Source organism: Urocitellus parryii, chromosome 2, assembly GCF_045843805.1.
Source record: "Urocitellus parryii isolate mUroPar1 chromosome 2, mUroPar1.hap1, whole genome shotgun sequence".
NCBI lineage: Eukaryota > Metazoa > Chordata > Mammalia > Rodentia > Sciuridae > Urocitellus > Urocitellus parryii.
Genome location: NC_135532.1, coordinates 14,452,918 through 14,472,366, shown reverse-complemented (window position 1 = coordinate 14,472,366; position 19,449 = coordinate 14,452,918). Strand labels below are relative to the sequence as shown.

Below are 19,449 nucleotides of genomic sequence, written 5' to 3'. Positions count from 1 at the left end.
TTGTAAACATCGCTGGATATCCTAATAACATAAATTTACAATTACCGAAGAGGAATTTTATTATAATAGAAAAGTTCAGCAACTTTTATAAAATCCGAGGTATATTCTTGAGCCGGATCAATAAACAGAACCTATAAGGAAGAAATTACATAATCACCATTTTAACACTTTTGAATTTCCACAAATTTCAAATTAAGTGTAATTTTTGCAGCTTACAGTATGAAATTATAGTTGTTAAAGAAATTCCTAGCAATTCTAAAGAATTTTGAGGAATATATAAGAATTTCACCATTTATAAAAGATTTTTAAAGCTTCCAAATATGATTATGAATGGAATTTAATATGATGAGATTACTCATCTTTTTTGGAAGCACAACATATAGTTTTTATATGAAGTCAGATACCTTATTGCCAACATCCACAGATTTTCTGAGAAATTATTTTTTTTAAAGAATTAGATATTAAATTTCTACAAAAAATAGCATTAACATATCTTCTTGCTCAAGATTCTTACAGGAAATAAGATAATCACTTCCAATGTGAAAAACAAAGGGTAAAGCCTTGGGTGTTTTTTTCCCCACCTTTCAAAGTTCCAATAAGGATGAACCTATATGCACAGTTGAAGACATAGTATTTATGCATTTTTCTCTGAAATACACTAACCTTTAATCATTAGTTCTTCATAATATAGAAGAAAAATTCTATTATAAATCCCTTTGAGCAAATGTAACAATTTTTGTACCATAAAATTCCATGAGGACTAAATAAGAGGCAGATTATGTGACATTACTAGCTTTGGATACCAAGTCAGCCATGGCACCTGAAGCTGGTTGCATCAGGCCAATACTTCCACAACTGAGATACCTATATACTAACAGAAGGGTAATTCAAAAAGAATGTTTTATAAGCTGTATATAACTATCAAAATGTAAAACTCACCAAATTATGAAAATTACGCCTTATAGAAGGTATAGTTCCAGGGAATACTGGCTTCAGAAGCTCCTGGCAACTTGTAGGCCATGTAACATATAAACCATCATTTTCTAAATCATTAATCCACTAGAAAAGAATCCAGAAGTCTATAAAAGCTATATTAACATTTAAATAATTTCAAAGTCAGTTTTACCATATCAAATGACAAGTAAAAACACAGATTTCCTATATTTTTGATTAAATATAAAACTCCAGTTCAATATTTCCTAAATTAAGAATCACATTATATATACATATTTCTATATTTTTTTACATTAAACTTGCCCTAAAAATTGATTCCTTTCACATTTTCATCTCATAAAACTATAAAAATGGACCCCATAAATTATTAAGTGAGATGAATATTAAATCTTAATTATCAACAGTAATTTTCTTAAAGGGCTGGGCATAAGGAAAAGAAAATGGCTTATAGAAGTTAAGTTATAATCAACACCTTAGACTTCCAATTCCAATCAAGATGGACTTCATTTTTACCATGGAAGAGAATCCCAATGCAAATTTGATATAAATGAAAAAGCTATTGCAAATGTGGGGGGGAGGGACCACTAGAAATTTAAAAAACAGTAAAAAGGACAAACTACCACAAAAATTTAGGAAACTGTGGACAATCATTATTATTACTGAAGACAGTGGAGAGCCTGTGTTAAACTAGCTATCCTGCCTGAAGAACTATAAAAGCTGAAGAAAACATATCGACCATTGTTTAGGGACATGTGGTTGGGGCATCAAGCAACATTCCAAAAGCAGGAGTCATAAGAGGCAAGTTCTGCTTTCACTTCAGTTTTGTCCTGGTATGCACTCTTAAAACTGCAGCTTAGAAGCACAGAGTTCAAATACAAAGGATAGTCGCATTGGGCTGGAAAGCAGAAGTTAAAGTTAAGGCTGTCAAAATGTTGGGATCTAAAGCAAGAAAGCAGAAATCTGAGAAGACTAAAAACATCTCCACACAAAATCTTCTGAAGTCATTTGCTGACTTGTAATCTGCACTAACAACACCCTCCAAAAAGCCAGGAGAACAGGGAAACCAGGAGGTTGAAACCAGAGGATTATATGGTACTGAAAAAACAGAGGCCAGATTCAAACTAGAGTTCATGTGCTAAACACTACAGATTTTCATTTGAAATTGGGTAAGGACCAGATGATAGAAGAAAGATAAAACAAGACGACGACAAGACATTCGGCATTTGTTTTTTTGGGACTGGCCAACTTCACTTAGCATAATGTTCTCTAATGCCATCCATTTCCCTGCAAATGCTATGATCTTATTCTTTTTATTGCTGAATAATATTCCATTGTGTATAAATGCCACATTTTTTTTTATACATTCATCCACTGAAGGGTTGGAAGGGAGAGCAAGGAAGGAAGATTACCTCTAGATAGGTAACAGGGGTGGGAGGGAGAGGGTGGGAGAAGGGGAATAGCATGGATGGTGGAAGGAGACCCTCATCATTATACAAAATACATGTATGAAGATGTGAATTTGGTGTCAACATAATACAATCAGAGATATGATAATTGTGGTATAAAGGTGTATTAGGAATTGTAATGCAAAAAATAAAAATAAAAGAAAAAAAAAGCGCTACCCTGATTCTTGAAGAAGTCTTGCTAACATAGGCCCTAATGTTTCCCTGGTAAATGTACTTATTAACAAAACTTTGACAAAGCTTGTAAGTTCTTCCACACCTATTTTAAATAAATATAACATTTGAATAAATTCTTCCGAATTTAAAAAAATTGAAATACTTGTTTTAAAAAAAAGATAAAACAGAAGAGAACTTGCAAAGCCTAAAAACAAGCCTCACCAGAAGTAAGCGAGCATCTGATACTTGGGTTTCCAGAGAAAACCTAAATACTTTTTGCTTCTAGAGCTTTTTGCCAATTTCTTGCTCTTACCAAAAGTGGTCAAATAACTGATTTATATATATGTATAAGTATATATCCACACACACACACACACACACATTTTTCCAAATTTTTTTGAGATGAAGTATCCCTGTGCTGCCTGATCTAACTTTGAAGTCCTGGGGTCAAGTGATTTTCCTACCTTTGCCTCCCAAATATCTGGGACTACAGGCAAACATCACTATGCCCAGTTTGATTAACATATTTTTAAAAAGAACAGAAATAGGTAGAAAGATGGAAAGTTTAATAAAACTAAAATCTATTAAAGAAGAATCAAAGGGATAATTGAGAATTTAAAAATGTAACGTGTAGGCTGGGGATGGAGCACAAAGGTAAACTGTATGCTTTTCAGGCACAAGGATTTAGGTTCAATTCTCAGCATCAAAAACAAATGTAGTCGGGTGCAGTGGTGTATGCAAGTAATCCCAGTGGCTGGGGAGGCTGAGGCAGGAAAATCACGAGTTCAAAGCCAGTCTAAGCAACTTAGTAAGGCCTTAAACAACTCAGTGAGACCATCTCTAAAGGGCTGGGGATGTAGCTCAGTAGTTAAACACCTCTGGGTTCAATCACTAGTACCAAAAACAAAAAAACAAAAAACACAATTTTTAAAATTATGAATTGTAGGAGATTATTAGGAGAGATTAATTGCAGACTGGACATAGAAGGAAAAAAAAGATCTAGTAAACTAGATAACAAGTCAATAGCACCTATACCAACTAAAGAACACAGAAAAAGAAATAATATATAAAACCAAGTATGAGTAATCACAGGTGATAGTCTAATTCATCTTGGAAATTTCCTGAGAACACTGAAAACCACTTGGAATAGGCATCTTACAGACTTTCAGTACCAAATGGAGTCAATTTATACCAACTGGACCACTTCTTTGGTCTCAGGTAAATATACAGAAGGAGCAACACCACGGAAAATCAGCTTCACAAAAGTTGCATGAAGAACTAGCACGGGATTCCATTAGTTCTGTTGGTTATAACCCTGGCTATCATAGCCATTGAGTTCCCAACACATTGAGTAAAAGAAAGTATTGCTTATAAATTACAAGGTATTAGATTATCTCCTCAATGTTCAAGGACAAAAACAAATTAACACAAAATTGGTCATGGTGTTAATGCATGACTCTTTTTGGGAGAAGCAAAGAACATAAAATATCATGTTTTCTAGATTTTCTTTAGAGATTGAAATCAGGTAAGATGGCTAAGAAACTCCAAATCTTCATCCTCTAAAATTTAGCAATAAAAAATTGGCAAATATGTAGGATTAACTTCTTTCAAAAATGTGAAAATTAAACAGAAGCTTGCGGGAAACTCATGGATGCTTATTTATGAAAAACAGCTGAATTTTGGCAAGAGATGTGTTGTTATATAATTTACTTTATCTCCATCTCCTGCTCCCAAGTTCACCAGTAACCTTGAAAATAAGAGCTTGCATTTTCAATATTGAAACTGGAGGGAGTAAAATGAACTACATTCTGAAAGAACTGTAATTACCTTTTTTGAACTGTCCAATGACTGCCTGGAGAATCTGCTTAAAAGGCCTATCTTACACCTTGCCTAACTCATGACTTTTCTAGTCTTAGAAAAGTTGCTACCCCAATTTGTGGAAAACATTTACAGGCAAATGTTTTAGTCACTACTGCCTGAGGAAGTAGAAAACAGTTGGGACAATAAGAGACAAACCAAAAAGCTAGTAAGGAAACTCTGGGGACTGCTTTGGGAAATAGGACTTTGAAAAATTCTGACAATTCCTTGAAATCTTGAAGGCTACATGCATGTCCTGGAATTTGTACATACTTGGGAACAACCTGAGAAAGCCCTCTTACCTGGCTGACCTTGACACTCTAATCAGGCAAGAAGTGGGAGCTAAAGCAAACATGTAAACTCCTGGCTGAATGTTTATGTGCTACTCTCCCCTTCCTCCCACCTGCTACAGGAAGCCTCTCTGCAGAGACTGGAGGTTTCCTAGTTCCAAAAATTTAAATTAATCTCTGTCCAATTGTTAGCAGACCACTAAGTTTAATATATAACAGATAAGCAGTGACTTCAATATTTCACTTTAATAATGGAAAGAACTAGAGAACACCAGCAAGGAAACAAGATTTGAATAACACTATAACTGATAGGCAGTAAAAGAATATTTTAACCAATACCAGAATACATATTCTTCTCCAGTGCTCATGGAACATTTTCTGGGATAGATGATATACTAGCACACAGTCTTAACAAATGCAAAAGATTGAAACTGTACAGAGTAGCTCTCTGACTGCAATGAAATAAATTTAAAATCAGAAAAAGAAATTTAGAGAACTTAAAAATATGTGGAACTAGACAATGTAATCTTAAGTAAGCAATGGGTAAAAGAAAAAATAATCAGGAAAATAAGAAAACACTGAAATTTTTAAAAAACATCAAAACTTAAGGAACCTCCCCAGTAAAAAATATCTTACAAGAAAAAGATCTCAAAATAACAACTTTATACCTGAAGTAACTTGAAGAGTAAAACTAAATGCAAAAAAGAAGAAATAATGTGGGTTAAAGACAAATGAAAGAGAAATGCAAAGGAAGCAGTTGTTCAATAATAAAACTGCAAAAGTTTAGCTAGACCAAAACAGAGAAAGAAAAGACTCAAATAACTAAAATAATCAAAATAATTAAAGCAGGGATACTATCACTTGTACCAACCTTATATTATGAACAACTATATGCTAACAAATTGGATCATTTAACAAATTCCCAAAACTGACTCAAAAATGGGACATCTGGGGGTGGGGTTGTGGCTCAGTGGTAGAGTGCTCACCTAGCACATGCAAGGAGCTGGGTTTGATCCTCAGCACCACATAAAAACAAAATATATTGTGTCCAACTATAACTAAAAAATAAATATTAAAAAATACGACATCTGGGACTGGGGATGTAGCTCAGTGATAGAGTGCTTGCCTAGCACACGTGAGGCATTGGGTTTAATCCTCTGCACCACATAAAAATGAATAAAGGTATTGTGTCCATCTGCAACTAAAAATATTTTAAAAGAATAGGACATCTGAATAGAGGTTGAACCATAGTTAAATGCCTCCCAAGAGAGAAAGTCCAGGAACAGATGGTTTCACTGATTATTTCTACCAAATATTTGAAGAAGTAACACCCAACCTCAAACTGTACCAAAAAAATAGAGAATACTAACTCAGAGATCATCATTAACTGATAGCAAAGCCAGACAGATGAGAAAAATGTAGACCAATATCCATTAAAAATACAGACAAAATACATGCAAAAATAAATTGAATTCAGCACACGTAAAACAATAATTCATGACCAAGTAGAATTTATCCCTGAAATTCAAGATCAGTTAAAAAAAAAAAAGGGAAAGCAACCAATAAAATACACCATATAAATAGAATTTTTTAAGAAATCCTATTATGGCAAGCCACGGGCGGGCGGGTCAGGACCAACAACCAGCCAAGTGACAGCAGCTACACGCGCCGGCGGGGAACGCAGACCGGACCCACAAGGACAGGTCCGGCGGACGGCTGAGGGCTAGGCCCGTACCCTCCCCCAGTGTCTGCAGGTAGGCGGGGGACTGTGAACACCAGCAGAGCGGGCCCAAAGCCTGCTGAGGGGCGGAACTGGCCCCTCCCCCAGTGCCTGCAAGCGAGGCGAACCTGCAACCCATCGGGAGGTTAGGCCCAGCAACCTACGGAGTGACACAGGTGCCCCTGGCGCCTGCTGGGTAGGTGGACCTTTGACCGACCAGCAAAGCAGACCTAGGGCCTGCCAGCATGGTAGACGGATCACACTAATTGGAGGAGGATCACAGCCAGTACCTGCCCTGCAAGGGTGATTTTTCAACTATACAAGAGCAATATAAATAAATAGAGGGAAAATATCAAAGACACAACAATTTCACCAAGCAGAAAGAAACGCCAGCGGTATGAAACGACAAGGAAAGAAAGGACCACAGGCAATGCAGGTCAACTCAACTTTAGAAGAGGTAATAGCTGCAACAGATGGAATGTCAGATAGAGAGCTCAGGACATACATGCTTCAGATGATCTGGAGTCTCAAGGAAGACATGAGACAGCAAAATCAGACAATGAAAGATCACATTGACAAACAAATCCAGGAAGTAAAAGATCAATTTCACAGGGAGATAGAGGTAATAAAAAACAAACAAATAGAAATACTAGAAATGCAGGAAACAATAAACCAACTTAAAAACTCAATTGAGAATACTACCAGCAGAGTGGATCACTTAGAAGATAGAACATCAGACAATGAAGACAGAGTATTTCAACTTGAAAAGAACATAGATAGCTCAGCAAGTCTACTAAGAAACCATGAGCAGAACATTCAAGAGCTATGGGATAATATCAAAAGACCAAACTTAAGAGTCATTGGGATACAGGAAGGCACAGAGCTCCAAACCAAAGGATTAAGCAATCTATTCAGTGAAATAATACAAGAAAACTTCCCAGACTTGAAGAATGAGACAGAATCCCAAATCCTAGAAGCCTACAGGACGCCGAATGTGCAAAATCATAAGAGATCCACACCTAGACACATTATAATGAAGATGTCCAACATACAGAATAAGGAGAGAATTTTAAAAGCTACAAGGGAAAGGAAGCAGATTACATTTAGGGGTAAACCAATCAGGATAACAGCTGATCTCTCAACACAGACTCTAAAAGCTAGAAGATCCTGGAATAACATATTCCAAACGCTAAAAGAAAATGGATTCCAACCAAGAATCGGGTATCCCGCGAAATTAAGCTTCAGGATGGAAGATGAAATTAAAACATTCCACGACAAACAAAAGTTAAAAGAATTTGCAGCTAGAAAACCATCTCTTCAAAAAATCCTTGGCAAAACATTACAGGAAGAGGAAATGGAAAACAACAATGAAAACCAACAGTGGGAGGTAGGACAGTAAAGGGGGGAAAATAATCAAAGAGGAAAACAAATCAGGTTTAATAGCATTAATACACAAAGTATGGCTGGAAGAACAAACCATATCTCAATAATAACCCTAAATGTTAATGGCTTAAACTCACCAATTAAGAGACACAGGCTAGTTGAATGGATCAGAAAACAAGACCCAACAATATGCTGCCTGCAGGAGACGCATTTGATAGGAAAAGATATACATAGACTGAAGGTGAAAGGTTGGGAAAAATCATATCACTCATATGGACTGCGGAAATAAGCAGGAGTGTCCATACTCATATGAAATAAAATAGATTTCAAGCCAAAGTTAATCAAAAGGGATAAAGAAGGACACTTCATACTGCTCAAGGGACCCATACACCAACAAGACATAACAATCATAAATATATATGCCCCAAACAACGGGGCTACTACGTTCATCAAGCAAACTCTTCTCAAGTTCAAGAATCTAATAGACCACCATACAATAATCATGGGAGACTTTAACACACCTCTCTCACCACTGGACAGATCTTCCAAACAAAAGCTGAATAAGGAAACTATAGAACTCAATAACACAATTAACAACCTAGACTTAATTGACACATATAGAATATACCACCCAACATCAAGCAGCTACACTTTTTTCTCAGCAGCACATGGATCCTTCTCAAAAATAGATCATATATTATGTCACAAGGAAACTCTTAGTCAATATAAAGGTGTAGAGATAATACCATGCATCTTATCTGATCACAATGGAATGAAACTGAAAATCAACGATAAAAGAAGGAAGGAAAAATCATGCATCACTTGGAGAATGAACAATAGGTTACTGAATGATCAATGGGTTTTAGAAGACATCAAGGAGGAAATTAAAAAATTCCTAGAGTTAAATGAAAACACAGACACAACATATCGGAATCTATGGGACACCTTGAAAGCAGTTCTAAGAGGAAAATTCATTGCTTGGAGTGCATTCCTTAAAAAAAGAAAAAACCAACAAATAAATGATCTCATACTTCATCTCAAAATCGTAGAAAAAGAAGAGCAAAACAATAGCAAAAGAAGTAGAAGGCAAGAAATAATTAAAATCAGAGCTGAAATTAATGAAATAGAAACAAAAGAAACAATTGAAAAAATTGACAAAACTAAAAGCCGGTTCTTTGAAAAAAATAAATAAAATTGACAGACCCTTAGCCATGCTAACGAAGAGAAGAAGAGAGAGAACCCAAATTACTAGCATACGGGATGAAAGAGGCAATATCACAACAGACACTTCAGAAATACAGAAGATAATCAGAAATTATTTTGAATCCTTATACTCCAATAAAATAGAAGATAGTGAAGGCATCGATAAATTTCTTAAGTCATATAGTCTGCCCAGATTGAGTCAGGAGGATATAGACAACCTAAACAGACCAATATCAATTGAGGAAATAGAAGAAACCATCAAAAGATTACCATCTAAGAAAAGCCCAGGATCGGACGGGTATACAGCAGAGTTTTACAAAACCTTTAAAGAGGAACTAATACCAATACTTTTCAAGCTATTTCAGGAAATAGAAAAAGAGGGAGAACTACCAAATTCATTCTACGAGGCTAACATCACCCTGATTCCGAAACCAGACAAAGACACTTCAAAGAAAGAAAACTACAGACCAATATCTCTAATGAACCTAGATGCAAAAATCCTCAATAAAATTCTGGTGAATCGGATACAAAAACATATCAAAAAAATTGTGCACCATGATCAAGTAGGATTCATCCCTGGTATGCAAGGTTGCTTCAATATACGGAAATCAATAAATGTTATTCACCACATCAATAGACTTAAAGATAAGAACCATATGATCATCTCGATAGATGCGGAAAAAGCATTCGACAAAGTACAGCATCCCTTTATGTTCAAAACTCTTGAAAAACTAGGGATAACAGGAACATACCTCAACATTGTAAAAGCAATTTATGCTAAGCCTCAGGCTAGCATAATTCTGAATGCAGAAAAATTGAAGGCATTCCCTCTAAGATCTGGAACAAGACAGGGATGCCCTCTTTCACCACTTCTGTTCAACATAGTTCTCGAAACACTGGCCAGAGCAATTAGACAGATGAAAGAAATTAAAGGCATAAAAATAGGAAAAGAAGAACTTAAATTATCACTATTTGCAGATGACATGATTCTATACCTAGCAGACCCAAAAGGGTCTACAAAGAAACTATTAGAGATAATAAATGAATTCAGCAAAGTGGCAGGTTATAAAATCAACACGCATAAATCAAAGGCATTCCTGTATATCAGCGACAAATCCTCTGAAATGGAAACGAGGACAACCACGCCGTTCACAATATCCTCAAAAAGAATAAAATACTTGGGAATCAACGTAACAAAAGAGGTGAAAGACTTATACAATGAAAACTACAGAACCCTAAAAAGAGAAATTGAAGAAGACCTTAGAAGATGGAAAAACATACCCTGTTCATGGATAGGCAGAACTAACATCATCAAAATGGCGATATTACCAAAAGTTCTCTATAGGTTTAATGCAATGCCAATCAAAATCCCAACGGCATTTCTTGTAGAAATGGAGAAAGGAATCATGAAATTCATATGGAAGAATAAAAGACCCAGAATAGCAAAAACAATACTAAGCAGGAAGTGTGAATCAGGTGGTATAGCGATTCCAGATCTCAAACTATACTACAGAGGAATAGTAACAAAAACAGCATGGTACTGGTACCAAAACAGGCGGGTGGACCAATGGTACAGAATAGAGGACACAGAAACCAACCCACAAAACTACAACTTTCTTATACTTGATAAAGGGGCTAAAAGCATGCAATGGAGGAAGGATAGCATCTTCAACAAATGGTGCTGGGAAAACTGGAAATCCATATGCAACAAAATGAATCTGAATCCCTTTCTCTCGCCAAGCACAAAAGTTAACTCAAAATGGATCAAGGAGCTTGATATCAAATCAGAGACACGGCATCTGATAGAAGAAAAAGTTGGCTATGACCTACATGCTGTGGGGTCGGGCTCCAAATTCCTCAATAGGACACCCATAACACAAGAGTTAACATTTAGAATCAACAAATGGGACTTACTTAAACTAAAAAGTTTTTTCTCAGCAAAAGAAACAATAAGAGAGGTAAATAGGGAGCCTACATCATGGGAACAAATCTTTACTCCTCACACTTCAGATAGAGCCCTAATATCCAGAATATATACAGAACTCAGAAAATTAGACAATAAGATAACAAATAACCCAATCAACAAATGGGCCAAGGACTTGAATAGACACTTCTCAGAGGAGGATATACAATCAATCAATAAGTACATGAAAAAATGCTCACCATCTCTAGCAGTCAGAGAAACGCAAATCAAAACCACCCTAAGATACCATCTCACTCCAGTAAGATTGGCAGCCATTATGAAGTCGAACAACAATAAGTGCTGGCGAGGTTGTGGGGAAAAGGGTACAATTGTACATTGTTGGTGGGACTGCAAATTGGTGCAGCCAATTTGGAAAGCGGTATGGAGATTTCTTGGAAAGCTGGGAATGGAACCACCATTTGACCCAGCCATTCCCCTTTTCGGTCTATTCCCTAAAGACCTAAAAAGAGCATGCTACAGGGACACTGCTACATCGATGTTCATAGCAGCACAATTCACAATAGCAAGACTGTGGAACCAACCTAGATGCCCTTCAATAGACGAATGGATAAAAAAAATGTGGCATTTATACACAATGGAGTATTACTCTGCAGTAAAAAATGACAAAATCATAGAATTTGGTGGGAAATGGATGGCATTAGAGCAGATGATGCTAAGTGAAGCTAGCCAAGCCCTAAAAAACAAATGCCAAATGTCTCCTTTGATATAAGGAGAGTAACTAAGAACAGACTAGGGAAGAAGAGCACGAGAAGACGACCAACATTAAACAAGGATGAGAGGTGGGAGGGAAAGGGAGAGAGAAGGGAAATTGCATGGAAATGGAAGGAGACCCTCAGGGTTATACAAAATTACACACAAGAGGAAGTGAGGGGAAAGGGAAAAACAGTACAAGGGGGAGGAATGAATTACAGTAGAGGGCGTAGAGAGAGAAGAGGGGAGGGGAGGGGAGGGGGGATAGTAGAGGATAGGAAAGGCAGCAGAATACAACAGACATGAGTTTATCAATATGTAAAGCAATGAAGTGTAACTGATGTGATTCTGCAAGCTGTATACGGGGTAAAATGGGAGTTCATAACCCGCTTGAATCAAAATGTGAAATATGATATATCAAGAACTATGTAATGTTTTGCAATGGAGGAAGGATAGCATCTTCAACAAATGGTGTTGGGAAAACTGGAAATCCATATGCAACAAAATGAAACTGAATCCCTTTCTCTCGCCATGCACAAAAGTTAACTCAAAATGGATCAAGGAGCTTGATATCAAATCAGAGACTCTTTGCCTGATAGAAGAAAAAGTTGGCTATGATTTACATATTGTGGGGTCGGGCTCCAAATTCCTTAATAGGACACCCATAGCACAAGAGTTAATAACAAGAATCAACAAATGGGACTTACTTAAACTAAAAAGTTTTTTCTCAGCAAGAGAAACAATAAGAGAGGTAAATAGGGAGCCTACATCCTGGGAACAAATTTTTACTCCTCACACTTCAGATAGAGCCCTAATATCCAGAGTATACAAAGAACTCAAAAAATTAGACAATAAGATAGCAAATAACCCAATCAACAAATGGGCCAAGGACCTGAACAGACACTTCTCAGAGGAGGATATACAATCAATCAACAAGTACATGAAAAAATGCTCACCATCTCTAGCAGTCAGAGAAATGCAAATCAAAACCACCCTAAGATACCATCTCACTCCAGTAAGATTGGCAGCCACTATGAAGTCAAACAACAACAAGTGCTGGCGAGGATGTGGAGAAAAGGGTACTCTTGTACATTGCTGGTGGGACTACAAATTGGTGGTGCCAATTTGGAAAGCAGTTTGGAGATTCCTGGGAAAGTTGGGAATGGAACCACCATTTGACCCTGCTATTGCCCTTCTCGGACTCTTCCCTGAAGACCTTAAAAGAGCATGCTACAGGGATGCTGCCACATCGATGTTCATAGCAGCACAATTCACAATAGCTAGACTGTGGAACCAACCCAGATGCCCTTCAATAGATGAATGGATAAAAAAAATGTGGCATCTATACACAATGGAGTACTATGCAGCAATAAAAAATGACAAAATCATAGAATTTGCAGGGAAATGGATGGCACTAGAGCAGATTATGCTTAGTGAAGCTAGTCAATCCCTAAAAAACAAATACCAAATGTCTTCTTTGATATAATGAGAGCAACTATGAACAGAGCACGGAGGAAGAGCAGGAAGAAAAGATTAACATTAAACAGAGACATGAGATTGGAGGGAAAGGGAGAGAAAAGGGAAATTGCATGGAAATGAAGGGAGACCCTCATTGCTATACAATATTACATATAAGAGGTTGTGAGGGGAATGGGAAAATTAACAAGGAGAGAAATGAATTACAATAGATGGGGTAGAGAGAGAAGATGGGAGGGGAGGGGAGGGGGGATATTAGGGGATAGGAAAAGTAGCAGAACACAATAATTACTAATTGGGCATTATGTAAAATTGTGGATGTGTAACCGACGTGATTCTGCAATCTGCATTTGGGGTAAAATTGGGAGTTCATAACCCACTTCAATCTAATGTATGAAATATGATATGTCATGAGCTTTGTAATGTTAAAAAAAAAAAAAGAACTATGTAATGTTTTGAACAACCAACGGGGTAAAATTGGGAGTTCATAACCCACTTGAATCAAACTGTGAAATATGATGTATTAAGAACTATGTAATGTTTTGAACGACCAACAATAAAAAAAAAGAAATCCTATTATCATCTCAACAGATGCAAAAAAAAAATGCTTTCAATAAAAGTCTAATTCCATTGCATGATAAAAGTACCCAATACATGTACAGTGGTGCACACCTGTAATCTCAGGAAGCCAAGTAAAGGAGATTGCCAAGTTTGAGGCCAGTCTCAGCATCAACCTAGTGAGACCCTGTCTCAAAATAAAAAGGGATTGGGATATAGCTCAGTGGTAGAGCATGCCTGGGTTCAATCCCCTTTACCCATGACACCCCCCCCCCCAAAAAAAAAAAACTCACTAAGAATAGAATGCTTTAATCTTACAATTGATAACATGATACTTTGTTAAGACTAAAAGCTTTGACTAAAGAATGAAAACAAGGTAAGTTCTTGCTACTCTATTCAACACTGTAAGGAAATTCTAGGTGGAACATTTCCACAAGTGTGAAATAAACAGTAAGACTAGAAAGAAAGAAAATTATCTTTATTTACAGATGACAATCTTACACATAGAAAATTCAAAATAATGCTCAAAAATCCCACTGGGACTAACAAACATTCAGTAATATTTTTATGCACCAGCAAGAAGTTTTTATATTCTAGTAACAGATATGACATAAATGTTTTTGATCACCAGGGAAATCAAATTCACCAAGAGATATCATCACATTCCAGCTAGAATAGCTATAATAAAGAAGACAAAAAAGTAAATGCTGGCAAGAATTCAGAGAAAGGGGAATTATTATATGCAACTGATGAGAGGATAAATTAGTATAGTCATTACGGCAAATGATATGGAATTTTCTCACACTAATCTGTGTGTTCCAGCTACCCCACTACTGGGCATGTACTCAAAGGAAATAAAGATACCTGCACTCCCATGTTCACTGCAGCACTATTCACAATAGTCAAGATATGGAATCAAAGTGTCTAACAGATGAATTGCTAAAGATACTATTTAGCCACGAAAAGAGTAAAACCCTAATTTATACCCACATGACTAGAATTGGAAGACATAAAATAAAATGTGCCAGACACAGAAAAAGACAAACAGTATGTATTCACTCATGTGGAAAAAAGTTGATTTAACTGAAGTATACAGTAGAATACTTGTTGCTAAAGTCCAGAAAAGGTGCAGGGTAGAGATGAGGGAGAGACGCTGGATAACAGCTAACACAATACAGTTAGGAGGAATAAGTTCTAGTTCCACAGCATAATATGTTAAGTAGAGTTTACAAAAATTATATGGTTTATAAAGGGCTAGAAGATAGGAGTTCAAAGATTCCCAACAACAAATGTTTAAAGAATAAAATGCGGGCTGGGGGTGTGGCTCAAGCGGTAGCACGCTTGCCTGGCATGCGTGCAGCCCGGGTTCGATCCCCAGCACCACATACAAAAAAACAAAGATGTTGTGTCCACCGATAACTAAAAAATAATTAAAATTCTCTCTCTCCCCCTCTCTCATTCTCTCTCAAAAAAAGAGTAAAATGCTAAATATGCTGATTTCACTGTCATATATTATACACATGTATTGAATCATCACATTGTACCCCATAAAGTATAACTGTCAATCAAAATTTTTTAAACTAAACTAAAATCGCAAGATAACTGTAAAATTATAACTGACAAGGGACAGTTCTGACATAATATATCCATATATGTACATATACATGTGTGCTTATAAAGAACATACAAAACACAAGTGTGTATATGAAGAGGTTAACTCAACAATTCTGAGTGCTCACACCTTATACATTCTCAAGAAGGGTGTCTTTTTCTGTCTCTTCTGGGAACTGAGCTCTTGGAATGCTGTTTCACATGCTTAGGGCCTTGAGCCTAACAGTTTTGTCTAGAGAAATTTATACAAACAATGGAATTTATATTTATAATGAACTTCTGCTTTTCCTCTGAGAGTCTGGGACTTCAGAAACTGAGGGCAGGTACAGAATGTTGTATGCCCATGTGATGGATCCCCCTTCACAACCCTGAACTCCTAGGTGCCTTGAGCTTCCTTAGTTGGAAGCACCTTGCATATATTGCCATATACCAAATTAACCACATTCTGCCGAATATACCAGAAGAAAACTCTTGAAAACCTGCAGCTGGTTTCACCTGAATTTCATCCCTGATGATTCTATTTTGTATTCTTTTGTTCTAAAAATCCATAACCATGACTGTAACAACTTCTGGGCCTCCTGAGTCCTGCTGGAAAAACCACTGAACATGAGCATGGTTTACAAAAATATGATAATATGGATTATTAAGGAAAGTTTCTCTCAGTAAGGACTGTTTGAACTGAACTCTGAAAGCAAAAATAGGAGGTAAGAGGACAGAGAAAAGAAATTTCCAAGATGAGACAAGTAGAGTGATAAGAATACCTCAGTTAAAGAACAGAAAGGGGAGAAAGGAGGTGGGAAGAGAACAGGCTGTTTGCAGCCTACAAATCATACTAACAATCACTTTTGTGCTTAAGCAAAGGAGGGAGATGAGATCAGATTTCTGAAAAAACTCATCTAGGCTGCTCCCCTCCACACACCCCCCCCCACACACACACCAGAATGTTACGAGTTCATTGTAAGTTGTCTAGGCAAGATTTTCATTATGTTAAGACAATATTCTTAATTCCTCAGCTCTCAACTGTTTAGTGTTTTATTTCTGCTATTTGTCATGTGATTATTCTGTTTTTACTATCTTTGAAGCTAAAAGGATACTGGATAAGTGGGTATTATAAGAAGCTACCAAATGGGAGAAGGTAGGTCTAATGTCTTTTTTTTCACTGAATACTCTTCCAAAATGCTTAAATTTTTTCTAAAGTCTGCCAGTATTTGGTTTCATGTTAAGCCTTAAATATATTAAAGTTTTACAACAATAAATAATATGCACTTACCACTATAGAAGAATGCCGAATATCTAGTATGTAGGCAGATTCCCAGACATGTGAATTTAGTTTTAAAAATTTGCTCAAATTTTCCCCATTGATCCCAAGATTGCGAAGGCCATTCATCACTTTTCCTTCTAATTTCAGCATATCCAAAATACTTGATATTTAAAAAAAAAGAAATGTTTTATTTTGTTTTGCCAAAATTTTAAGAATCTTTTAAAGTGTTATAGATTTCTCAAAGCATTAAAAATATAAGTTCCATTCCTACTTTTATTTATAGTGGAAAAATATATTATTCATAAACAGTTCTAATTAGTTATCCAGGATATATACTTTTGTCGGAGGGGGGTGATAACAATCCTATCATTTAAAAGATAGCAACAATATTGTACTCTTTACCAAAGTAGTGCAGATCAGATTAGCCATATAAAACAAATAAGGAAAAAAAATCATTAGGTTACTCTTGAAAAACATACTATAAAAGATCAGATAGACATAAAAATAAAATTTTAGTATACAGAAAACCCCATTAAAGTGTGTGAAAGTTCATATCTGTTTAGAATACAAATTAAAATGTCTTATTGTATATGCAGGTTGAACAGTTCTAATATGAAAATCCAAAATGCTCCAAATTCACAACTCTACAGGCTATATGTGAAAGGTATACATGAACATAAATGACTTTCATGTTTACACTGGGTTCCACTCCCGAGATTTCATTTTGTGCATGTAAGCATTAAAAAAAAAAATCTGAAATCTGACACACTTAGTCCTAAGCATTCTGGAGAAGAGGAAATCAATATAAATAAATTCAAATATTCTCAAAATATGAGAGTATTACTATTCATACAATATTAATAGTAAGTAACCCTATTCACAAAAAGTTTGGGTAATCTGAATCTTTAAACTACTCTTTGTCAAGCTGTGTATGCCAGAAAAGTGCCAAGTACTTTCTGAAAAGAGCTCCTCAGAGCCTCAAAACCACCACCATAGGAAGTTTCAGATGATTCAACTGAGGCTCACAGGCAATGTGTCCTGCCCATGGCTGCTCAGCTAGTGGAGCTCAGAGCTGGCCCAGAAATGCTAGAGGAAGGCAGTGCTTCCCTGTTTCTGCTTGTCTGGCCTTGTCTGTAATGTCAAGACTTTAGAGTACTTGTTTTTTAAAAACGATAAGTTTTCTAGGCAAGAAAGAACTTTTACTTTTTAAAGGAACTGCTAAAATTGATATTTATTATATTTAACCTAAGGGCTTCATTCAAAAAATTCAGTCACAGAAATCATTTTCCCTTTCAACAAGTAAACTGAGTAAGAGAAAAGCAAAGTATGGATTTTAGTATACAGTTCTCAGGGAAACTAGTGAGATCCACAGCGGGGAGATCTAATACCAAAACTCTTAGTAAGGCTGTTATATAATTTCAAGCTGATCTGTATGTATGACTTTGGCTTTTCATGTCTATATCCCAGACAGATTTAAACACAAAAAGAAAGCTTTATTACCAGGATAACAAAAATCTACGAGAAAATAGGCACTATAAATAATACTAGCTTGAATATCCCAAATCACCAATTTAAAAATAAGATGTAGTTTGACATGATAGGACAAATGGAAAATTTCACACCTGATCTTATGGGATGGGTTGTAGTAAAAACTCAGGCATGTTAAAAATACAGAAGCTCAGAGTATGCTCAAAATAGGGCAGGCATGTTAAAATGTAAAATAAATTTTAAAATATAATTCATGTATAGTATATATAAATATATAAGGTATACATGAACATAAATGACTTTCATGTTTAGATCAGGTTCCACTCCTGAGATTCAAAAAATGTGCTTATTTATAATTCTATTAATATATGTAATAAAAATATACTCAGACATGCAAAAAATACATGTGTGGCTTCCTAAAGTATTTCAACTTTTTAGTCTAAGTTCCCTAATTTGTAAAATAAGAATTTCAGAGTACCCTGTAAACATATTTTCCATTCCAAAAATTTGGTGATGCTCACTGATCAGACCCATTTTTTTGGTATGGTAGAATTTCAATATTTCTCATAGCTATTTCTTCTCAAACTTGTTTTCAAGGAAAATCAGACCCACAGCACAGTACATTGGAAAGGGTGTGGGATTTTGAAACTACCATTATTTACTATTTGTGTCTTTAGTTTTGTATAAAATCTAAGTCTCAGTTTTCATATCTACTTAAAAAAGAAAAACCAATAATCCCTTTCCAGAGAATTAAGGCTGAATGAACTGATGATCAGGCACACAGCTGTCTTTAATAAGCACTAGTTTGTTCCTTGATCTTCCTAAATCTTGAATTTTGGATGATAAATAAAAACTAAGTACACTTGATTTATCTATCAGGAAACTTCCTGTATCTTAGGGTTTACAAATAGTATTTAAAAAGGAAGCATCAGAAACTATCTTTGGACTTGTCTTGATGGCTTCTCCTGCCTTAGAGACAAAAGGCCAAATCTATAACTTGTTTTTACAATCTGATCTTTGCCTATCTGTGTGACCTTGACTAATTCTAGCTCCTCCTCATTCTCTACAGTTCTCAAAACATGCCTTCATTCAAAACAACCTCCATTTCCCCTTTGTCCAATTCATCCTTTAAAGCCTAGCTTAAATAAAACACTTCTTTGAAGTCCCAAAGTTCCATCAAAAAATAGTATAAATCTCTGGGGTTATAAATCCCAAACACTGTAGCTAACCTTTTACAAGCCTTATCACACTGTTCTTATTTACTTAGTGTATTTCCCATCTAGACTGAAAACATCACTTAGGCAAGACCTATTTTGTCTTGTTCACCACTATATCCCCAACATGCAGCAGTTCCA

General features: G+C 36.0%; 1 protein-coding gene across 1 annotated transcript in view; it reads right to left on the bottom strand.

The window, feature by feature from the left end:
• Uggt2 (UDP-glucose glycoprotein glucosyltransferase 2) overlaps positions 1 to 19,449 on the bottom strand; it is a 166,528-nt gene that overhangs the window by 99,354 nt on the left and 47,725 nt on the right. Inside the window, exons 12-14 of the mRNA XM_026399575.2 lie at positions 16,616 to 16,766; positions 940 to 1,059; positions 46 to 131 (exon numbers count right to left, since the gene is read on the bottom strand). Of these exons, the coding sequence (XP_026255360.2) occupies positions 46 to 131; positions 940 to 1,059; positions 16,616 to 16,766 (357 nt within the window). The remainder of the gene's footprint in view (positions 1 to 45; positions 132 to 939; positions 1,060 to 16,615; positions 16,767 to 19,449) is intronic.